This window comes from Ranitomeya variabilis, chromosome 1 (genome assembly GCF_051348905.1).
Source record: "Ranitomeya variabilis isolate aRanVar5 chromosome 1, aRanVar5.hap1, whole genome shotgun sequence".
Taxonomy (NCBI): Eukaryota; Metazoa; Chordata; class Amphibia; order Anura; family Dendrobatidae; genus Ranitomeya; species Ranitomeya variabilis.
Genome location: NC_135232.1, coordinates 1,092,732,657 through 1,092,754,748, shown reverse-complemented (window position 1 = coordinate 1,092,754,748; position 22,092 = coordinate 1,092,732,657). Strand labels below are relative to the sequence as shown.

The window sequence follows — 22,092 nt, the reverse complement described above, 5'->3', positions numbered from 1 at the left end:
ACAGGCAGCATTGGTGTGGTCAGCGGAGGACGATTGCAAGGAGGGACCGTAGACAGACTTACTAGGCCTAAAATAAAAAAGTTGGCTCTATGCAGGTCTAAATAGGTTACAGGGGTACACAGGCAGCATTGGTGTGGTCAGCGGAGGACGATTGCACCGAGGGGCAGACAGTGACACAGTTAGTAGGGCCCAAAAAGTAATAGGCAAAATGCAGTTAAAAATAGGTTACAGGAGTACGCAGGCGGCCTAGCTTTGTTCAGTGGAGGACAACTGTAAGTGAGGTTAATGTCTGGCCAAAAAAATTTTTCACAAATAAACAGGTGGCATAGCTAGGTACAGAGGTGGGCTCCTCTGCTGACTTGCAGACAGTGGTAGTTGGCGCAAAGTATTAACTGGTGTAAATGTAGGACAGGGCCCCAGAATATTTTTACTAGCATCAATCATGTCAACAAATTGGTATTGGCAGTGCCATTGAAGGATTTAACAGCACAGACTAAACAGTGGTGGAGCAGTGAGAGGTAAGTTTTGCAAGTGGTAGAGCACTGTTTGAGCTGGGGGGGAAGACTCTCTCGTGGGCGGCGGTACTGGCCCAGGGCCCCTCATGTTACGATGGTGTGTCTGACGTTGGGTGTGCACCACCACCGCCAGAGACACTTCATTGTACTATGAGGGACCCTGTGCCAGTGCCATCGCCCAAAAGAGGGCACACCCACCTGTTCAGCCAAACGGCACTCACACGGGTGCTTGCGCCAAGTTGTGACCACGGCCCCGTGGGGGGAGTCAGCCCATTTAGGGAGGTGTAAAAATGGCCTATGGTGGACATACAGCAGCTGCAAATGGAGAAATTGGAGCAGTCAGTAAGACTAGTCCAAAAGCCAGACCTTTTTACAGGAAAGCTAGGTGTCAGCAGGGAAAGGTGGGGCAATATAATTAGAAATCCATGATTGGTTCATTTTAATGAAGGTTAGATCATCAACATTTTGGGTAGCCAGACGAGTCCTTTTTTCAGTCAGTATTGAACCAGCAGCACTGAAGACTCTTTCTGATAGCACACTAGCAGCTGGGCAAGCAAGCTCCTGTAATGCATATTCTGCCAATTCAGGCCAGGTGTCTATTTTGGATTCCCAGTATTCAAATGGGAATGACGTGTGAGGGAGAACATCGATAAGGGAGGAAAAATAGTTAGTAACCATACTGGACAAATGTTGTCTCCTGTCACTTTGAATTGATGCTGCAGTACCTGTCGTGTCTGCGGTCATTGCGAAATCACTCCACAACCTGGTCATAAAATCCCTCTGTCCAACGCCACTTCTGATTTGTGCACCCCTAACACCTCTGCCCTGTTGCCCCCTGCAGCTCATGTGAGAACCATCACTGCCGCTGTGTGCTGGGAATGCCTGAACCAAGCGGTCTACAAGAGTTGCTTGTTTGGTAGCCAATACTTACTCAAGGTTCTCATGTGGCATGATATTTTGCAATTTCCCTTTATAGCGTGGATCCAGGAGGCAGGCCAACCAGTAATCGTCATCGGTCATCATTTTGATAATGCGGGGGTCCCTTTTTAGGATACGCAAGGCATAATCAGCCATGTGGGCCAATGTTCCAGGTGTCAAATCAATGCTTGTGCTGGGTTGAGGAGCACTTTCTGGCAATTCAACATCACTTGTCTCCCGCAAAAAACCTGTACCTGACCTTGCAACGCCAACAGTTTCTATTGCCCCCTGAGAAGCTTCCTCCTCCCATAAATAATCATCCCCATCATCCTCCTCCTCCTCTTCGTCCGCCACCTCGTCCAGGAGAGTTCCCTGAGCAGACAATGGCTGACTGTCATCAAGGCTTCCCTCCTCCTCGGCTGCAGACGCCTGCTCCTTTATGTGCGTCAAACTTTGCATCAGCAGACGCATTAGTGGGATGCTCATGCTTATGATGGCGTCGTCTGCACTGACCAGCCGTGTGCATTCCTCAAAACACTGAAGGACTTGACAGAGGTCTTGTAGCTTCGACCACTGCACACCTGACAACTCCATGTCTGCCATCCAACTGCCTGTCCTTGTATGTGTATCCTCCCACAAAAACTTTACAGCACGCCTCTGTTCGCACAGCCTCTGAAGCATGTGCAGTGTGGAGTTCCAACTTGTTGCAACGTCGATTATTAGGCGGTGCTGGGAAAGCTTCAACGATCGCTGATGGTTCTGCATACGGCTGGAGTGTACGGGCGAACGGCGGATGTGAGAGCAAAGTCGTCGCACCTTCAGGAGCAGGGCTGGTAACCCCGGATAACTTTTCAGGAAGCACTGCACCACCAGGTTCAAGGTGTGAGCCAGGCAAGGTATGTGTTTCAGTTGTGAAAGGGCTATGGCAGCCATAAAATTCCTCTCGTTATCACTGACTACCTTCCCTGCCTCAAGATGTACACTGCCCAGCCATGACAGAGTTTCTTACTGCAAGAACTCGGCCACAACTTCCGCGGTGTGTCTGTTGTCGCCCAAGCACTTCATTTCCAACACAGCCTGCTGACGCTTACCACTAGCTGTTCCATAATGGGACACCTCGTGTGCAACACTGGCAGCTGCGGATGGAGTGGTCGTGCGACTGCGCTCTGTGGATGAGCTTTCGCTTCGGATGGAAGAGTAGGAGGAGGGGTGGCGAACACCTACAGCCAACTGTTTCCTAGACCGTGGGCTAGGCAGAACTGTCCCACTGTGGCTGTCCCCTGTGGACCCTGCATCCACCACATTAACCCAGTGTGCCGTGATGGACACGTAACGTCCCTGGCCATGCCTACTGGTCCATGCATCTGTTGTGAGGTGCACCTTTCCACTGACTGATTGCCTCAGTGCATGGAGAATGCGGTCTTTGACATGCTGGTGGAGGGCTGGGATGGCTTTTCTCGAAAAGAAGTGTCGACTGGGTAGATCATAGCGTGGCACTGCGTAGGCCATCAAGGCTTTGAAAGCTTCGCTTTCAACCAAGCGGTAGGGCATCATCTCTAACGATATAAGTCTAGCAATGTGGGCGTTCAAACCCTGTGTACGCAGATGAGAGGGTGAGTATTTTCTTTTCCTAACGAGAGTCTCTTGTAGGGTGAGCTGGACTGGCGAGGTGCATATGGTGGAACTAGCGGTGGTAGTGGTGGTGGACATGGCGGATTGAGAGAGGTTTGGTGATGGTATTCTCGATATAGGCCTACATGCAGTGTTTCCTACCAATAAACTTGTGATTCCCTGCCTGCTTTGCCCTAGCGACGACACCTCCACATTTGCTGCTGTTGTTGTTCTAACCGGTGGGCTTACAGTGAGGGAAGCGATGTAGCGTTGCTGACTACCTGGATTCTGAGCAGGTGCACCAACGGTAGGGAACGTTTGGGAGTTATTCCAGGCTTGCAAGTGCATGTTGGTTACATGTCTGAGCATGCACGTTGTATTTAAATTGTGGGGATTCTTCCCTCTGCTAAATGTTTTTGAGCATTTCTTACAGATAACTTTGCACTCATCATTCGGATCGTGGTTAAAAAATTGCCACACTAAACTCTTCCTACTATGGAATACCTTTTCAGGCATTGCACGCTGTGTTACTTTCACCGGATGGCCACACTGTCCTAAAACAGGTTTTGGTTTTGCCAAACTTTTTTGGCCAGAGACGGGCCTGCCAGATGAAAGCAAATGTGATGTACATGGCTGCTGCGGATCCTCCTCCTCCGCTTCTGAGCTACTGCCAGCGGCACCCTCTTCCCCCAATGGCTGCCAATCTGGGTCAACAACTGGGTCATCTATCACCTCCTCTTCAATATCATGTTCAGCTATCTCTGTGTCACCGTGTAAGGTGCTATAACGTTCGGTACGGGGCACCATCGTCTCATCAGGGTCAGTTTCTGGCTCAGTACACTGCGAGGGCAATGTAGTGATGTGAGTCAATGGAACAGCATAACAATCTAGCTGTGGCTGTGCATCAGTGCACTCCATGTCCGAATCATCTTCTAGTGGGCTGTTAACTATTTCCCTTTCTAACCCAGGCACGGTATGTGTAAAGAGCTCCATGGAGTAACCGGTTGTGTCGCCTGACGCATCCTTCACTGTTGTTCTGGGGGAAGGACACAAGGAAGCAACTTGTTCCTGACCGGGAGCATCCACCGACGACTGGCTACTTTTCAATTTTGAACTATCCGACGAGGAGGCGAAAGAGCTGGAGGCAGAGTCAGCAAGGAAAGCCAAAACTTTTTCCTGCTGCTCCGGCTTTAACAGCGGTTTTCCTACTCCCAGAAAAGGTAGCGTTCGAGGCCTTGTGTAGCCGGACGATGACGCTGGCTCAACAACTCGAGACTTAGGTGCTATTCTGATTTTCCCTCTACCACCCGATGCTCCACCAGCACCACCACCACCACCACCATCAGCATTACCGGCTGGCAATGACCGCCCACAGCCATGACCTCTTCCACCAGCCTTCCTCATTCTTGTGAAAATTTAACCAAACTAACAACCGTTATATGGTACTGAAAAACAAGGTAGAAGGTGTATGTTAACTTGTGAATATAAATCTCCCTTTTTATGTGTGGGTGAGTGCTGAAAAAATCAGGCCCACTGTATTGCACTACAGTTTCTGTGGCAGAAAATGACTGGCAGAGATACCACAGACAGGACTGGCGCAGATGCACTGATTGGCAATATAAATCTCCCTTTTTTTTTTCTTTTTGGGAGACTAGAGAATAAATCAGGCCCACTGTATTACACCACAGTTTCTGTGGCAGAAAATGACTGGCATAGATACCACAGACAGGACTGGCGCAGATGCACTGATTGGCAATATAAATCTCCCTTTTTATGTTTGGGACAGTGCAGAAAAAAACAGGCCCACTGTTTTCCACTACACAGTTTGAAGGGCAGAAAGTGGCTGGAAGATATATAACAAAAAAAAAAAAAAAAGGGACTGTACTACAATTACTATCTCCCTACAATAATCTCAGAAAAGTATGGCAGGCAGCAATAAAAAGGAGTGCTGCACACAAAAGTGTGGACAAACAAACAAGATATCTGTGCAGAAAGGAAGGAGCAACAGGATTTTTGCTTTTAAAAAAGCAGTTGGTTGCACAGCGGCGTACAAACAGCAATGCAGCTATCAGGGAGCCTTCTAGGGCAGCCCAATAAGCTACAGAGCTGATGAAGAAAAATCTAGCCTCCACTGTCCCTGCAAAGAAAAGGTGGTGTTGGACAGTGGGAATCGCTACAGCACAAGCGGTTTTGGGGTTAATGTACCCTCCCTAACGCTATCCCTTCTTCTGACGAAGCTGCAGCAACCTTTCCCTATGCTGATATCGGCAGAAGTAAGATGGCGGTCAGCGTGCACGCCCCTTTATAGCCCCTGTGACGCCACAGAGAGCAAGCCAATCACTGCCATGCCCTTCTATAAGATGGTGGGGACCGAGACCTATGTCATCACACTGCCCACACTCTGCGTGCACCCTCATTGGCTGAGAAATGGCGCTTAAAGCGTCATACGAAACGTGACTTTGGCGCGAAGATCGCCGACTGCATGGTCGATACCACGCTGGGATTGGGTCGGGTTTCACGAAACCCGACTTTGCCAAAAGTCGGCGATTTATGAAAATGACCGATCCGTTTCGCTCAACCCTAGTCCTGTGTTCTTTCAGCCAGGTCAAATGTATCCTCAGCTGAGATCCTGAAGAATGACCCCAAACAGAAGAAAAGAAGTCTCTTTTATACTCGAGGCATGTGATCTATTTTTAGATTTACCCAGTGTCCTTCAGTCCACCCTCACAGCCTTTCCCTGTCTACCTTCGAAGCCAACAAACTGGTTACAGAATACAATACACAATTAGCATATCAGCACACAATAAACAAAGATAAACACACACTATGTACAAGTCACTATTACAGACTTAGTATAGGAAAAATCAGCCGCACTCAATTGGTTGAAAGTTCAGCAAACTGTGTAGTTTCTTTATTAACATATACAATAAACATCACCAGGTGCTTTTTTAGGAGGTCAATGGGTGGCAGACTATTCAATTCGGGTAATGTTTCGACCCCAGCGGGTCTTTATCAAAACCTCACTTATGCCAAAGAGGTAGAGGAGAGGAGAAAGAGCCGAGTTCCCATAGGGCAGCTCTGGTGGAGTTGTGTGGAAGCGCGTCCGCCTGGTGGTACATCACCCACCAGGCGGACACGCTTCCACACAACTCCACCAGAGCTGCCCTATGGGAACTCGGCTCTTTCTCCTCTCCTCTACCTCTTTGGCATAAGTGAGGTTTTGATAAAGACCCGCTGGGGTCGAAACGTTACCCGAATTGAATAGTCCGCCACCCATTGACCTCCTAAAAAAGCACCTGGTGATGTTTATTGTATATGTTAATAAAGAAACTACACAGTTTGCTGAACTTTCAACCAATTGAGTGCGGCTGATTTTTCCTATACTTGGACTATTTTTGTTCATGCCTGCACCAACCCAGTGACAGTGTGCACATCTTTTTCCTGGATTTACTATTACAGACTTACACAGTATGTTAAATGGTATATCAGTTTGCAAGTCTGTCTTCTTGACCCACCAGACATGAACACTTAAATGCACAAGCCAATATACAGATAAAAAGTAAATTCTTCTTGGTTTGCAAAAACATGGTTATCTGGGAAATTAAGATACAATCTGGTTTCTTCACACCAAGGGGAGTGATTAATTTTTCTAGCCACTATATGTTCAAGAGGGAAGTAAATCTTAAGAGTCCCTTATGGAGAAGGATCTGGGTGAACTTCTAGATCACAGCGTTTAATGTCAATTAGCGGCTTCTAAAGCAGCAGGCTGTTGTCATGAACTAAAAGAGTAATGGACTTGAGTGATGGGGATGTAATGCTACCACTGTACAAAGGGTTAGTGCAACCTCATCTGGAATATGCAGTTCAGTTCTGGGCACCAGTATATAAAAAAGATATCCTGGAGATAGAAAAGGTATAAATAAGAGACACTAAACTGATAAGAGGCAAGGAGGATGTTAGGTACGAGGAAAGATTAATATAATTGCATTTATTTACTCTTAAGAGGAAATATCTAAGGGGGAAAATTATTAACTTGTACAGATACATAAATGGCCCACACAAAAAGTATGGTCAAAAGTTGTTTCACGTAAAATTCCCTCAAAAGAAAATGGGTTACTCCCATCATCTGGAAAAAGAATAGTTCAATCTCCAGAGGACACAAGGCTTCTTTATCATAAGAACAATTAATCTGTGGATTAGTCCACCTCAGGAGCTGGTTACAGCAGAAACCATCAAACTCACAGTGAACTCACAGTGAACGTATAGCATATACTCCTCCGATTCCAACGCATGGAATATATATATATATATATATATATATATATATATATATATATATATATATATATATATATACCCTGATACAATCTCTGGCAATTTCACAATAACAAAAGGAACTAGCTTACACCACCAATTGTTTATACAGGCTGATTGGACACTCATAACAGGTAGTGTATGGCTTTTGGGGGTGCGGTTTGTAGAGCAAGAGGAACAAAGCTATTTAATTTTAGATATTTATTCTGAAAAAAGTAGGCAATGTTTATAAACGGGATGTTACAAAATGGACAAAACAATTACATAAAATAAAAACGGATAAGGAGATGAAATGTACTAAACCGGATATTGCAGGGTTGGCTCCGGCTTTTATGAAGGGGAGCTCTTTGTTTTTGTGATGGTGACACATAGAGCTACAGTAAACTCCCAAGCAGGAGATGTTACTATCATGTTTCCTATCACAATTTTACCTTTATATAGATAGTAGCCATGGCATGGATAGCATCATCCATCTGACCAATATTTAATTTGAAAGTGTTTTTGTTCAGTGAAGTAAAAGAATGCGTTATGTTCTCCACTTCATTATGACATTTTAAGTAATCTGCTTGCTTTTCTGTTCTAAGCTGATGCTAAAGGGGATAAGTGACAGAGATAAGACAGCTAAGTGTCATTACTACAACCGATCCGATTCTCTCATATGAGAGAATCATCTCTCATGTGAGTGAGCCCTCAGATTGTGAAATACCGTACATACTCGAGTATAAGCCGAGATTTTCAGTCCATTTTTTTAGGCTGAAAGTGCCCCTCTTGGCTTATACTCGAGTCATTGTCCCAGGGGTCGGCGGGGGAGGGGGAGCAGCTGCTGTCCATCATACTCACCTGCTCCCGGCACGTCTCTGCATGTCCCTGCTTCTCCGGCACCCACAGCTCTTCCTGTGTTCAGCGGTCACGTTTTACCGCTCATTAAAGTAATGAATATGGACGCGACTCCACTCCCATAGGCGTGGCGCGCATATTCATTACTTTAATGAGCGGTACCAGTGACCGCTGAACACAGGAACAAGCTGCAGGCGCCATCGCATCGGAGAAGCAGGGACCACGCCGGGACAGTGAGTATAACGGGGAGGGTGAGTCATGCGATATTCACCTGTCCCCGTTCCACCGCCGCACGCCGCTCTGTCTTCTGCGTCCTCTGGCTGTGACGTTCAGGTCAGAGGGCACGATGACGTGTTTAGTGCGCGCAGACGGAGCGGCGCGCAGCGGTGGAACGGGGACAGGTGAATATCGCAAGTGGCGGTGTCCCCGTCTGCTCAGGACAAGAGGTGAGTATGTCATTTTTTTTTTTTTAATCGCAGCAGCAGCATATGGGGCAAATGTTTCTATGGAGCATCTTATGGGGCCATAATCAACCTTTATGCAGCATTGTATGGGGCAAATGTTTCTATTGAGCATCTTATGGGGCTATAATCAACCTTTGTGCAGCATTATATGGGGCGTATTTTGTATGAAGCATCTTATGGGGCCCATCATAAACTTTATGGAGCATTATATGGGGCATATTATATTATGGAGCATCTTATGGGGCCCATCATGAACTTGATTATGAGCCTCCATGACAATTAGGCTGCCTTCACACTATCTGTATTTGGTCAGTATTTTACATCAGTATTTGTAAGCCAAAACCAGGAGTGGGTGATAAATGCAGAAGTGGTGCATATGTTTCTATTATACTTTTCCTCTATTTGTTCCACTCCTGGTTTTGGCTACAAATACTGATGTAAAATACTGACCAAATACTGCTAGTGTGACGGCAGCCTTACAATATAGAGTGGTTGCTACAATTAGAGAAACACCCTGATGAAATTTGTGATCCTCGAGCGAGTTCGAAGCATTACACAATTAACTAGATGGGTATTTCCTGAAGGAACTACAGATAGTGCTTTGGAATGGTGCCCGGGCTGCCCCTGCAAGACTTTCACACTTGGGTGCCCCTCAGGCGCTGGTTTGGTAGTTGTAGCCCCTCAGGGTTGAGGCCACTCTGGGTCCGATTTGGTGGGCCGGGTCACTCTGGGTCCGATTTGGTGGGCCGGGTCACTCTGGGTCCGATTTGGTGGCCCGGGTCACTCTGGGTCCGATTTGGTGGCCCGGGTCACTCTGGGTCCGATTTGGTGGCCCGGGTCACTCTGGGTCCGATTTGGTGGCCCGGGTCACTCTGGGTCCGATTTGGTGGCCCGGGTCACTCTGGGTCCGATTTGGTGGCCCGGGTCACTCTGGGTCCGATTTGGTGGCCCGGGTCACTCTGGGTCCGATTTGGTGGCCCGGGTCACTCTGGGTCCGATTTGGTGGCCCGGGTCACTCTGGGTCCGATTTGGTGGCCCGGGTCACTCTGGGTCCGATTTGGTGGCCCGGGTCACTCTGGGTCCGATTTGGTGGGCCGGGTCACTCTGGGTTCGATTTGGTGGGCCGGGTCACTCTGGGTCCGATTTGGTGGGCCGGGTCACTCTGGGTCCGAGTTGGTGGCCCGGGTCACTCTGGGTCCGATTTGGCGGGCGGCGTCACTCTGGGTCCGAGTTGGTGGCCCGGGTCACTCTGGGTCCGATTTGGCGGGCGGCGCCACTCTGGGTCCGATTTGGCGGGCGGCGCCACTCTGGGTCCGATTTGGCGGGCGGCGCCACTCTGGGTCCGATTTGGCGGGCGGCGCCACTCTGGGTCCGATTTGGCGGGCGGCGCCACTCTGGGTCCGATTTGGCGGGCGGCGCCACTCTGGGTCCGATTTGGCGGGCGGCGCCACTCTGGGTCCGATTTGGCGGGCGGCGCCACTCTGGGTCCGATTTGGCGGGCGGCGCCACTCTGGGTCCGATTTGGCGGGCGGCGCCACTCTGGGTCCGATTTGGCGGGCGGCGCCACTCTGGGTCCGATTTGGCAGAACGGCGCCACTCTGGGTCCGATTTGGCGGGCGGCGCCACTCTGGGTCCGATTTGGCGGGCGGCGCCACTCTGGGTCCGATTTGGCGGGCGGCGCCACTCTGGGTCCGATTTGGCGGGCGGCGCCACTCTGGGTCCGATTTGGCGGGCGGCGCCACTCTGGGTCCGATTTGGCGGGCGGCGCCACTCTGGGTCCGATTTGGTGAGCGGGGCAATAATTATAATAAGACTATAGATAGTGCTTTGAAATTGTGCTGTGCTATCACTTTAAGAGCTGATATTATCTGCCAAAACTGTCCTGCTAGGGTCATGTACAGTTCGCAGGCGTTGGCATAGTAACTGGGCCTGACTGAGCATATCAATGAGCTAATCAGCCAGGTGGCAGGTACATTTCAAATTGCCTCAGAAACCCGGCCATTATAACCTATGTGAAAATTTCCCTATTGAAAAGCATTACAATGAGGGGAAAAAACATTTTCAAACGCAAATTGCGCCAAAACTACAAATCCGATCGACACGAAAAATACTTAGCACACCTCTTGGGGACGCTGGCTTCGAAATGACACCTCACTGGAGTCTGTGAGTGAAGCGGTTCGGGCCGCATTACGTGCGGACTGAATAATAATAAGAACTAGATGGGTATTTCCTGAAGGAACTACAGATAGTGCTTTGGAATGGTGCCCGGGCTGCCCCTGCAAGACTTTCACACTTGGGTGCCCCTCAGGCGGTCCGATTTGGTGGGTTGGGTCAATCTGGGTCTGATTTTGTGGGCGGGGTAAATCTAGGTCCGATTCGGTGGGCGGGGTCACTTTTGGTCCGATTCCGTGGGCGCGGCCACTCTGGGTCCGATTCGGTGGGCGGAGCCACTCTGGGTCCGATTTGGTGGGCGGGGCACCTTAGGGACCAATTTGGTGGGTGGGGTCACTCGGTCCGATTTGGTGGGCTGGGCACCTCAGGGTCTGATTTGGTGGGCTGGGCACCTCAGGGTCCGATTTGGTGGGTGGGGTCACTCTGGGTCCGATTTGGTGGGCGGGGTCACTCTGGGCCCGATTTGGTGGAAGGGGTCACTCTGGGTCCGATTTGGTGGAAGGGGTCACTCTGGGTCTGATTTGGTGGAAGGGGTCACTCTGGGTCCGATTTGGTGGGCGGAGCCACTCTGGGTCCGATTTGGTGGGCGGGGTCACTCTGGGTCTGATTTAGGGGGCGGGGTCACTCTGGGTCCGATTTGGTGGGCCGGGCCCCTCGGGGTCCGATTTGGTGGGCCGGGCCTCTCGGGTTCCGAATTGGTGAGCGGGGTAATCTACTATCTAATTATCTAAGGGCACTTCCGTCTTTCTGTCTCACAACACCGCTACGTCATCATCTCGTGAGACCGCAATGCACTCTTGGGACCGGAGCGCGCAACAAGCATCGGGTACCGGCCACTCCAGGTGCAACAAGCATCGTGTACCGGCCGCTCTAGGAGGTGCAACAACCATCAGATACCGGCCGCTCCAGGAGGTGAGTATGTAACTTTTTTATTTTAATTGTTTTTTTTTTTAACAGGGATATGCAGTATACTATGTGACTGGACAATATACTACGTGACTGGGCAGTATAACTACGTGGCTCTGCGCTGTATACTGCGTGGCTCTGTGCTGTATACTGCGTGGCTCTGCGCTGTATACTACGCGGCTCTGCGCTGTATACTACGCGGCTCTGCGCTGTATACTGCGTGGCTCTGCGCTGTGTACTGCGCGGCTCTGCGCTGTGTACTGCACGGCTCTGCGCTGTGTACTGCGCGGCTCTGCACTGTGTACTGCGCGTTCTGCGCTGTATACTGCGCGGCTCTGCGCTGTATACTGCGCAGCTCTGCGCAGCTCTGCGCTTTGTACTGCGCGGCTCTGCGCTATATACTGCGTGGCTCTTCGCTGTATACTACGCGGCTCTGCGCTGTGTACTGCGCGGCTCTGCGCTGTGTACTGCGCGTGTCCGTGCTGTGTACTGCGCGTGTCTGCGCTGTATACTGCGGGGCTCTGCGCTGTATACTACGCGGCTCAGCGCTGTATACTGCGCGGCTCTGCGCTGCATACTGCGTGGCTCTACGCTGCGTACTGCGCGGCTCTGCGCTGTATACTGGGTGTCTCTGCGCTGTGTACTGCGCGGCTCTGTGCTGTGTACTGTGCGGCTCTGCACTGTGTACTGCGCGGCTCTGCGCTGTGTACTGCGCGGCTCTGCGCTGTGTACTGCGCGGCTCTGCGCTTTATACTGTGCGGCTCTGCGCTCTGTACTGCGCGGCTCTGCGCTGTGTACTGCGCAGCTCTGCGCTGTATACTGCGCGGCTCTGCGCTGTGTACTGCGCGGCTCTGCGCTGTGTACTGCACGGCTCTGCACTGTATACTGCGTGGCTGTGCAATATACTACGTGGACATGCATATTCTAGAATACCCGATGAGTTAGAATCGGGCCACAGTCTAATAATCATAAGACTACGGATAGTGGTTTGGAATTGTGCTGTACTGTCACTTTAAGAGCTGATATTATCTGACAAAACTTGTGACCTGGTGAGCTGATGTAGATTTCATAGGAGTTGGCATAGTAACTGTGTCTGACTGCGCATATCAATGAGCTAATCAGCCAGGTGGCAGTTATTTTTAGAAATTGCCTCAGAAACCAGCCCATTATAAACGTATAGGAAAATTTCTCCATTGAAACGCATTGAAAGACTTTTTTCAAACACAAATTGCGCAAAAACTACAAATCCGATTGACACGAAAAATACTTAGCACACCTCTCAGGAACGCTGGCTTCGAAATGACACCTCACTGGAGTCTGTGAGTTTAGCGGTTCGGGCCGCATTACGTGCGGACTGAATAATAAGAATAAGAAGAAGTTTACCACGGTGGAATAACAGTATAGTGCTTTGTTCCAAAGCACTATAATAAGAAGAAGTTATCCACGATGGAATAACAGTATAGTGCTTTGTTCCAAAGCACTATAACTAGATGGGTATTTCCTGAAGGAACTACAGATAGTGCTTTGGAATGGTGCCCGGGCTGCCCCTGCAAGACTTTCACACTTGGGTGCCCCTCAGGCGCTGGCTTGGTAGTTGTAGCCCCTAAAGGGGTGAGGCCACTCTGGGACCGATTTGGTGGGCGGGGTCACTCTGGGACCAATTTGGCGGGCAGGGTCACTCTGGGACCGATTTGGCGGGCGGCGCCACTCTGGGTCCGATTTGGCGGGCGGCGCCACTCTGGGTCCGATTTGGCGGGCGGCGCCACTCTGGGTCCGATTTGGCGGGCGGCGCCACTCTGGGTCCGATTTGGCGGGCGGCGCCACTCTGGGTCCGATTTGGCGGGCGGCGCCACTCTGGGTCCGATTTGGCGGGCGGCGCCACTCTGGGTCCGATTTGGGGGGCGGCGCCACTCTGGGTCCGATTTGGCGGGCGGCGCCACTCTGGGTCCGATTTGGCGGGCGGCGCCACTCTGGGTCCGATTTGGCGGGCGGCGCCACTCTGGGTCCGATTTGGCCTGCTAGGGTCATGTACAGTTCGCAGGCGTTGGCATAGTAACTGGGCCTGACTGAGCATATCAATGAGCTAATCAGCCAGGTGGCAGGTACATTTCAAATTGCCTCAGAAACTCGGCCATTATAACCTATGTGAAAATTTCCCTATTGAAAAGCATTACAATGAGGGGAAAAAACATTTTCAAACGCAAATTGCGCCAAAACTACAAATCCGATCGACACGAAAAATACTTAGCACACCTCTTGGGGACGCTGGCTTCGAAATGACACCTCACTGGAGTCTGTGAGTGAAGCGGTTCGGGCCGCATTACGTGCGGACTGAATAATAATAAGAACTAGATGGGTATTTCCTGAAGGAACTACAGATAGTGCTTTGGAATGGTGCCCGGGCTGCCCCTGCAAGACTTTCACACTTGGGTGCCCCTCAGGCGGTCCGATTTGGTGGGTTGGGTCAATCTGGGTCTGATTTTGTGGGCGGGGTAAATCTAGGTCCGATTCGGTGGGCGGGGTCACTTTTGGTCCGATTCTGTGGGCGCGGCCACTCTGGGTCCGATTCGGTGGGCGGAGCCACTCTGGGTCCGATTTGGTGGGCGGGGCACCTTAGGGACCAATTTGGTGGGTGGGGTCACTCGGTCCGATTTGGTGGGCTGGGCACCTCAGGGTCTGATTTGGTGGGCTGGGCACCTCAGGGTCCGATTTGGTGGGTGGGGTCACTCTGGGTCCGATTTGGTGGGCGGGGTCACTCTGGGCCCGATTTGGTGGAAGGGGTCACTCTGGGTCCGATTTGGTGGAAGGGGTCACTCTGGGTCTGATTTGGTGGAAGGGGTCACTCTGGGTCCGATTTGGTGGGCGGAGCCACTCTGGGTCCGATTTGGTGGGCGGGGTCACTCTGGGTGTGATTTAGGGGGCGGGGTCACTCTGGGTCCGATTTGGTGGGCCGGGCCCCTCGGGGTCCGATTTGGTGGGCCGGGCCTCTCGGGTTCCGAATTGGTGAGCGGGGTAATCTACTATCTAATTATCTAAGGGCACTTCCGTCTTTCTGTCTCACAACACCGCTACGTCATCATCTCGTGAGACCGCAATGCACTCTTGGGACCGGAGCGCGCAACAAGCATCGGGTACCGGCCACTCCAGGTGCAACAAGCATCGTGTACCGGCCGCTCTAGGAGGTGCAACAACCATCAGATACCGGCCGCTCCAGGAGGTGAGTATGTAACTTTTTTTTATTTTAATTCTTTTTTTTTTTAACAGGGATATGCAGTATACTATGTGACTGGACAATATACTACGTGACTGGGCAGTATAACTACGTGGCTCTGCGCTGTATACTGCGTGGCTCTGTGCTGTATACTGCGTGGCTCTGCGCTGTATACTACGCGGCTCTGCGCTGTATACTACGCGGCTCTGCGCTGTATACTGCGTGGCTCTGCGCTGTGTACTGCGCGGCTCTGCGCTGTGTACTGCACGGCTCTGCGCTGTGTACTGCGCGGCTCTGCACTGTGTACTGCGCGTTCTGCGCTGTATACTGCGCGGCTCTGCGCTGTATACTGCGCAGCTCTGCGCAGCTCTGCGCTTTGTACTGCGCGGCTCTGCGCTATATACTGCGTGGCTCTTCGCTGTATACTACGCGGCTCTGCGCTGTGTACTGCGCGGCTCTGCGCTGTGTACTGCGCGTGTCCGTGCTGTGTACTGCGCGTGTCTGCGCTGTATACTGCGGGGCTCTGCACTGTATACTGCGGGGCTCTGCGCTGTATACTACGCGGCTCAGCGCTGTATACTGCGCGGCTCTGCGCTGCATACTGCGTGGCTCTACGCTGCGTACTGCGCGGCTCTGCGCTGTATACTGGGTGGCTCTGCGCTGTGTACTGCGCGGCTCTGTGCTGTGTACTGTGCGGCTCTGCACTGTGTACTGCGCGGCTCTGCGCTGTGTACTGCGCGGCTCTGCGCTGTGTACTGCGCGGCTCTGCGCTTTATACTGTGCGGCTCTGCGCTCTGTACTGCGCGGCTCTGCGCTGTGTAATGCGCGGCTCTGCGCTGTGTACTGCGCGGCTCTGCGCTGTGTACTGCTCGGCTCTGCGCTGTGTACTGCACGGCTCTGCGCTGTGTACTGCGCGGCTCTGCGCTGTGTACTGCGCGGCTCTGCGCTGTGTACTGCGCGGCTCTGCGCTGTGTACTGCACGGCTCTGCGCGGTATACTGCGCGGCTCTGCGCTTTATACTGTGCGGCTCTGCGCTCTGTACTGCACGGCTCTGCGCTGTCTACTGCGCGGCTCTGCGCTGTGTACTGCTCGGCTCTGCGCTGTGTACTGCGCGGCTCTCCGCTTTATACTGCGCGGCTCTGCGCTTTATACTGCGCGGCTTTGCGCTGTGTACTGCATGGCTCTGCGCTGTGTACTGCGCGGCTCTGCGCTGTGTACTGCACGGCTCTGCGCTGTGTACTGCACGGCTCTGCGCTTTATACTGCGCGGCTCTGCGCTGTGTACTGCGCGGCTCTGCGCTGTGTACTGCGCGGCTCTGCGCTGTGTACTGCACGGCTCTGCGCTTTATACTGCGCGGCTCTGCGCTGTGTACTGCACGGCTCTGCGCTGTGTACTGCGCGGCTCTGCGCTTTATACTGCGCGGCTCTGCGCTGTGTACTGCGCGGCTCTGCGCTGTGTACTGCGCGGCTCTGCGCTGTGTACTGCGCGGCTCTGCGCTGTGTACTGCGCGGCTCTGCGCTTTATACTGCGCGGCTCTGCGCTGTGTACTGCGCGGCTCTGCGCTGTGTACTGCGCGGCTCTGCGCTGTGTACTGCACGGCTCTGCGCTTTATACTGCGCGGCTCTGCGCTGTGTACTGCACGGCTCTGCGCTGTGTACTGCGCGGCTCTGCGCTGTGTACTGCACGGCTCTGCGCTTTAAACTGCGCGGCTCTGCGCTGTGTACTGCACGGCTCTGCGCTGTGTACTGCGCGGCTCTGCGCTGTGTACTGCGCGGCTCTGCGCTTTATACTGCGCGGCTCTGCGCTGTGTACTGCGCGGCTCTGCGCTGTGTACTGCGCGGCTCTGCGCTGTGTACTGCGCGGCTCTGCGCTTTATACTGCGCGGCTCTGCGCTGTGTACTGCACGGCTCTGCGCTGTGTACTGCGCGGCTCTGCGCTGTGTACTGCACGGCTCTGCGCTTTATACTGCGCGGCTCTGCGCTGTGTACTGCACGGCTCTGCGCTGTGTACTGCGCGGCTCTGCGCTGTGTACTGCGCGGCTCTGCGCTTTATACTGCGCGGCTCTGCGCTGTGTACTGCGCGGCTCTGCGCTGTGTACTGCGCGGCTCTGCGCTGTGTACTGCGCGGCTCTGCGCTTTATACTGCGCGGCTCTGCGCTGTGTACTGCACGGCTCTGCGCTGTGTACTGCGCGGCTCTGCGCTGTGTACTGCACGGCTCTGCGCTTTATACTGCGCGGCTCTGCGCTGTGTACTGCACGGCTCTGCGCTGTGTACTGCGCGGCTCTGCGCTGTGTACTGCGCGGCTCTGCGCTGTGTACTGCGCGGCTCTGCGCTGTGTACTGCACGGCTCTGCACTGTATACTGCGTGGCTGTGCAATATACTACGTGGACATGCATATTCTAGAATACCCGATGAGTTAGAATCGGGCCACAGTCTAATAATCATAAGACTACGGATAGTGGTTTGGAATTGTGCTGTACTGTCACTTTAAGAGCTGATATTATCTGACAAAACTTGTGACCTGGTGAGCTGATGTAGATTTCATAGGCGTTGGCATAGTAACTGTGTCTGACTGCGCATATCAATGAGCTAATCAGCCAGGTGGCAGTTATTTTTAGAAATTGCCTCAGAAACCAGCCCATTATAAACGTATAGGAAAATTTCTCCATTGAAACGCATTGAAAGACTTTTTTCAAACACAAATTGCGCAAAAACTACAAATCCGATCGACACGAAAAATACTTAGCACACCTCTCAGGAACGCTGGCTTCGAAATGACACCTCACTGGAGTCTGTGAGTTTAGCGGTTCGGGCCGCATTACGTGCGGACTGAATAATAAGAATAAGAAGAAGTTTACCACGGTGGAATAACAGTATAGTGCTTTGGAACAAAGCACTATAATAAGAATAAGAAGAAGAAGAAGTTATCCACGGTGGAATTGTTTAACAGTATAGTGCTTTGTTCCAAAGCACTATAATTATTCAATGAATGAATATGCTATTCCTACTCTGCAACCACTTGAGGTGAAGTTTGTTTGGCGTGAGACAATGAAAGAATCTTAGGCCTGTAACAGTAAAGGGTTATTTGAAAAATTGCAAATAATCCCGATCCATAGGATATGGGTAGCCTGCTGATCGATTGGGGTCTGATCGCTGCCCAAGCGATTCCGCGAACAACCTGTATTGAACAGAGCGGAGGTGTGTATGTTCAACCTCCTCTCTATTCATTGTCTGTGGCCGTGTCAAAAATAGCGTGGCGCTGTAATCCGATATCTCTTGCAGTCTCATAGACAATAAATGGAACGGAGGCCTGGCATGCACACTACTGCTCCATTCAAGACAGACTGATGAACCCCAGATCATTGTGGTTGGACATCCAGCAATCTGCAAGTTATTATTTATGTAATTGATAAGCGATAACTTACTATTTGAGAAGTCAGTCCTCCTATAAGTAGTGTTGTCGCCTGGGACAATGATAGTGGCTGTGGCCTGTATCAACAAGCTCGGCTTGAGACAGACAGGGTAACTCCTGCTTGTAGTATGAAAATTCTGTGACCTGAAACACCGAACATTCATGTGGCCTGCACCCAAATTTTGCTGGAAGAGCATCTTCAAGATCTGCTGTGCCCTATATCTGAGAGCAATGTTACAGCGTTCCTTTGGGAAAAAAAACTATAGACTGTAGGTGATCCATGCCAAATGCCCTCCATCCGCAGATGTTGGTATCTATTCTCCATGATATCAGCCAACGGTATTTACTAAAGAGACTGTTTCTGTGGCATCATAACCACCAAACACAGTATTGCTGCAGTATTAATGTGTGACCGCCAAATTTCAAGCCTTGGTATTGAAGTGCAACTACCAAGCTTTGTGTCAACATTGTTGTGTAACCACCAAGCTCCGTGCCTCTATCCAGAATGTGTTGTTATGCTGTCCTGCCTCTAGTAGAGTAAAAAAGAAAAAAAAATGGGTTTAGATTAACTCTAGTGCCCAGGAACCTCTGTTTGGGGGCCACACATAAATAAACACTGACCCTCTTACACGTTGCCTTATTTTTTCTAATAAAGGGATAAGAACTGCTCCGGAATATGGCAAGAACTAGTTGATGCAGTACAAAGAAAAGATCCATGTAAGATCACTGAAGAAGATTACAAGCATCTAGCACTTGTGGCTGCACAGACAATACCATGTAATAAGGTAAAGAAATGCAACTTCTTATTAAAGCTCTGCTGTAAAAATAGTATTAAAAAAGTTAACAGGTTTTTGTTATGTAATCTGAGAAGAGCATGGCGTAGGGGCTGAGAGCTTGATTCCAGCAATGTGTCACTCACTGGTCTGTGTGCTGCTGTTTCTATAAAATCAGTGTTTTATCAGCAGGAGATTATCACTAGAGGACTAGGTGTCTCATGCATCCTAGTCAACTGCTGTGTATAACCCCGCCCCCACCACTAATTGGCAGATTCCTGTGTAGACTAGGCAGAAAGCTGCCAATCAGTGTTGTGGGCGGGATTAAACAAAGCTCAGCATTCAGAGGTCTGCTAGATCCGCAACAGAGAAAACAGTGATTGTATTAAAATGACAGCAAGCAGCCCAGTAAGTGATTCATTGATAGTATCAGGGTCTCGGCCCCTACATCATGCTGCTCTAGGATTACATAGAAAATATCTGCTGACAGATTCTCTTTAAAGTGGTGTTGTCAATGTGAGAGATTTAGGGCATCTACTGGAAACAACCCCTAGTGCAAAAGAAAAGGTGTGATGTAATATGGTCTATGGGGTAGGACATGTTAACTTGATTCTTGCAGGGCAGCTAGCCAATGTCAAAGGTCGCCCTTCATGACAAATTCTCTTTAAGGGTAAAAAGTTGATAAAAATAATTTCAATAATTTCTTATAGGAGTTTATTAGTCTTTGGATATTCAGGCAATTGCTGATAAGTGGTGGTCCGACAGGTAGGACAAGGATTGATTGCTAGTATGTGTAGTAAGTATGAGGCACTGTGTTCTGGTGGGATTCGGCTCAGTTTCACTTCTTTTCTTAGTATCTGATGTCTTGGTCTACTGATGGGTGCGTGTGTCTATAGTCCGACTTCCATGATCAGCAAGTAACAGCATATTTCTAGCATAAGCCATCACTTTCTATGAGTGGAAAAACTCCCTTTTATCACATCCATTACTGAGAAAGCTTGGCATCAACTCATACTTTTCATATTAGAAAACATATAGTACTGTATAATATACCAAATCATAAAAAAAGAGGAGAAAATGATTTAGCTCACCATCCTTCTGCCAGCAATCACAGGAAAGATAGCGCAGAAGAGCACGTGGGAGAGGCGAATCATTTCAAAACATTGCTTAAGAACCACATAGTTTAAAGATGAAAAACGCGTAATAACTCTCCATGTCTTATGGACCTCTCCACTAATCTTCATATGGAATATAGACCGATGAAGATGTTTTTAACAATTTCAGAATAAATATTAATTTTATCTATTCACGTGAGTTGGATCTCCTATCACCTGGGAACCTACTGAACAATATATGCACAATAAAAATATACTGAGGTTTCAGTGGAAATGCTGCAGATTTCAACCAGTGAACAGAAATCTATGTTGAAATCAGTGCCAAAATCTACATCATTATTGTGCAGATTTTGAGGTGGATTTAATGCTGATTCCTGCACAGCTGAACCCCCAAATGTACAACATTATTCAAAAATAGATTAAGGAGATTATTTGGAATAATCTATTAGTTCCCCAATGACTTGCAGGCATAAAAAATAATAAACTGACAGTCACTCACCCTCTCCAGATCCAGCGATGCCACGAGAGGTGGTGAGTTCTCCTTCAATGGAAGTCTTCATACGGAAGCTAGACAGACATCTGTCTGAGATGGTTTAGTGAATCCTGCATTGAGCAGGGGGTTGGACACGATGACCCTGCAGGTCCCTCTAAGATTCTATGACCTGCGGTGCGTAAGTTTTATGTGCAGATTTTCCCCATAGAATTGCATTAGATGCAAAAAATCCGCAGGTCAGAAATACATATGTGTTTTTTAGTGAGTTTCCGCTGAGGAAAAACAAACACTAAAGATGCATGTAATCTACACATGACAATAATAATAAAATTTTGACAAAGCTAAATACCAGGAAATATCAACAATAAAGCGGATTTATTTAAAACATGACATAGCAAAAATAGACAAAAAACGCAGATTCAAAAACACAATAAAAACTTAAGTAAATTAGGTTACTTGCATTTTATGTTTGAGGTTTTTTTTTACATAACAGGTGCATAAATGCTGATGGGAAATCTGCAACAACAAAAAGTCACCAAATACTGATTGTGGGAACACAGCATAACAACTCAGTTCATTTTTTTTATATGTCTGCATGTCTACAAGGAACTAAGTTTATCCTGGACAATCCCTTTAATAAATGCATAAATAACTGCAACACCACTAATGACCACCATGTGATGCTGCAATATTTTATGGAATCACTTGTATTCCTTAGACCAGTAATTCCATAAGAATGGTCATCTTTCTAACAGGATACTATACTCTTTCCCATTGCATGGTGTGGAAAAAACAAGCAAATAAGTCTACTTGCCGAAATGGTATTATACCATTTACTGATAAGTAGCCATAATAACTAAGTAAATGTTTTGGATCTTTGCAGACTCTTCTGTGGAGCAGGACTAATGAACTTGTTCACCGTTACACAAAAGCCACAGAAAATTTCATCACGCTAGAAGACACTTTCCTGGGCTTCGTGTTCAATGGTCTTATGTGGTGTGGGAAAAAATTTAGACCAGGTAACTATCTATTGATAATCGAGGGTGAGAAATAATGTCACCACTGAGATATATATCGTACCTAAGGCAACTGTCTTTCAACATGTAAAATAGCAATCAAATAAATAGTAAATCATACAAATATAACAATAGTTTCACAGCAACAAACCAGATCCTCTACTTGGCATCCAGATAGTAGATTTGTCTCTCAAAAATGTGCCATGAAAATGTTAGCAAAAGTAGGTGCAATGTTGGCCCCCACAGCGGTGCCTTTACATTGGACAGTTTTATATCCAATGTAAAGGCACCGCTGTGGGGGCCAACATTGCACCTACCTATTCAAACATTTTTG

At 49.6% G+C, this 22,092-nt stretch overlaps 1 protein-coding gene across 1 annotated transcript in view; it reads left to right on the top strand.

Annotated features, from left to right (window-relative positions):
• The window catches only part of LOC143793236 (ADP-ribosyl cyclase/cyclic ADP-ribose hydrolase 1-like), a 40,120-nt gene that overhangs the window by 6,590 nt on the left and 11,438 nt on the right, over positions 1-22,092 (top strand). The window contains exons 2-3 of the mRNA XM_077280025.1: positions 19,017-19,146; positions 21,626-21,761. Coding sequence (XP_077136140.1) covers positions 19,017-19,146; positions 21,626-21,761 — 266 coding nt within the window. The remainder of the gene's footprint in view (positions 1-19,016; positions 19,147-21,625; positions 21,762-22,092) is intronic.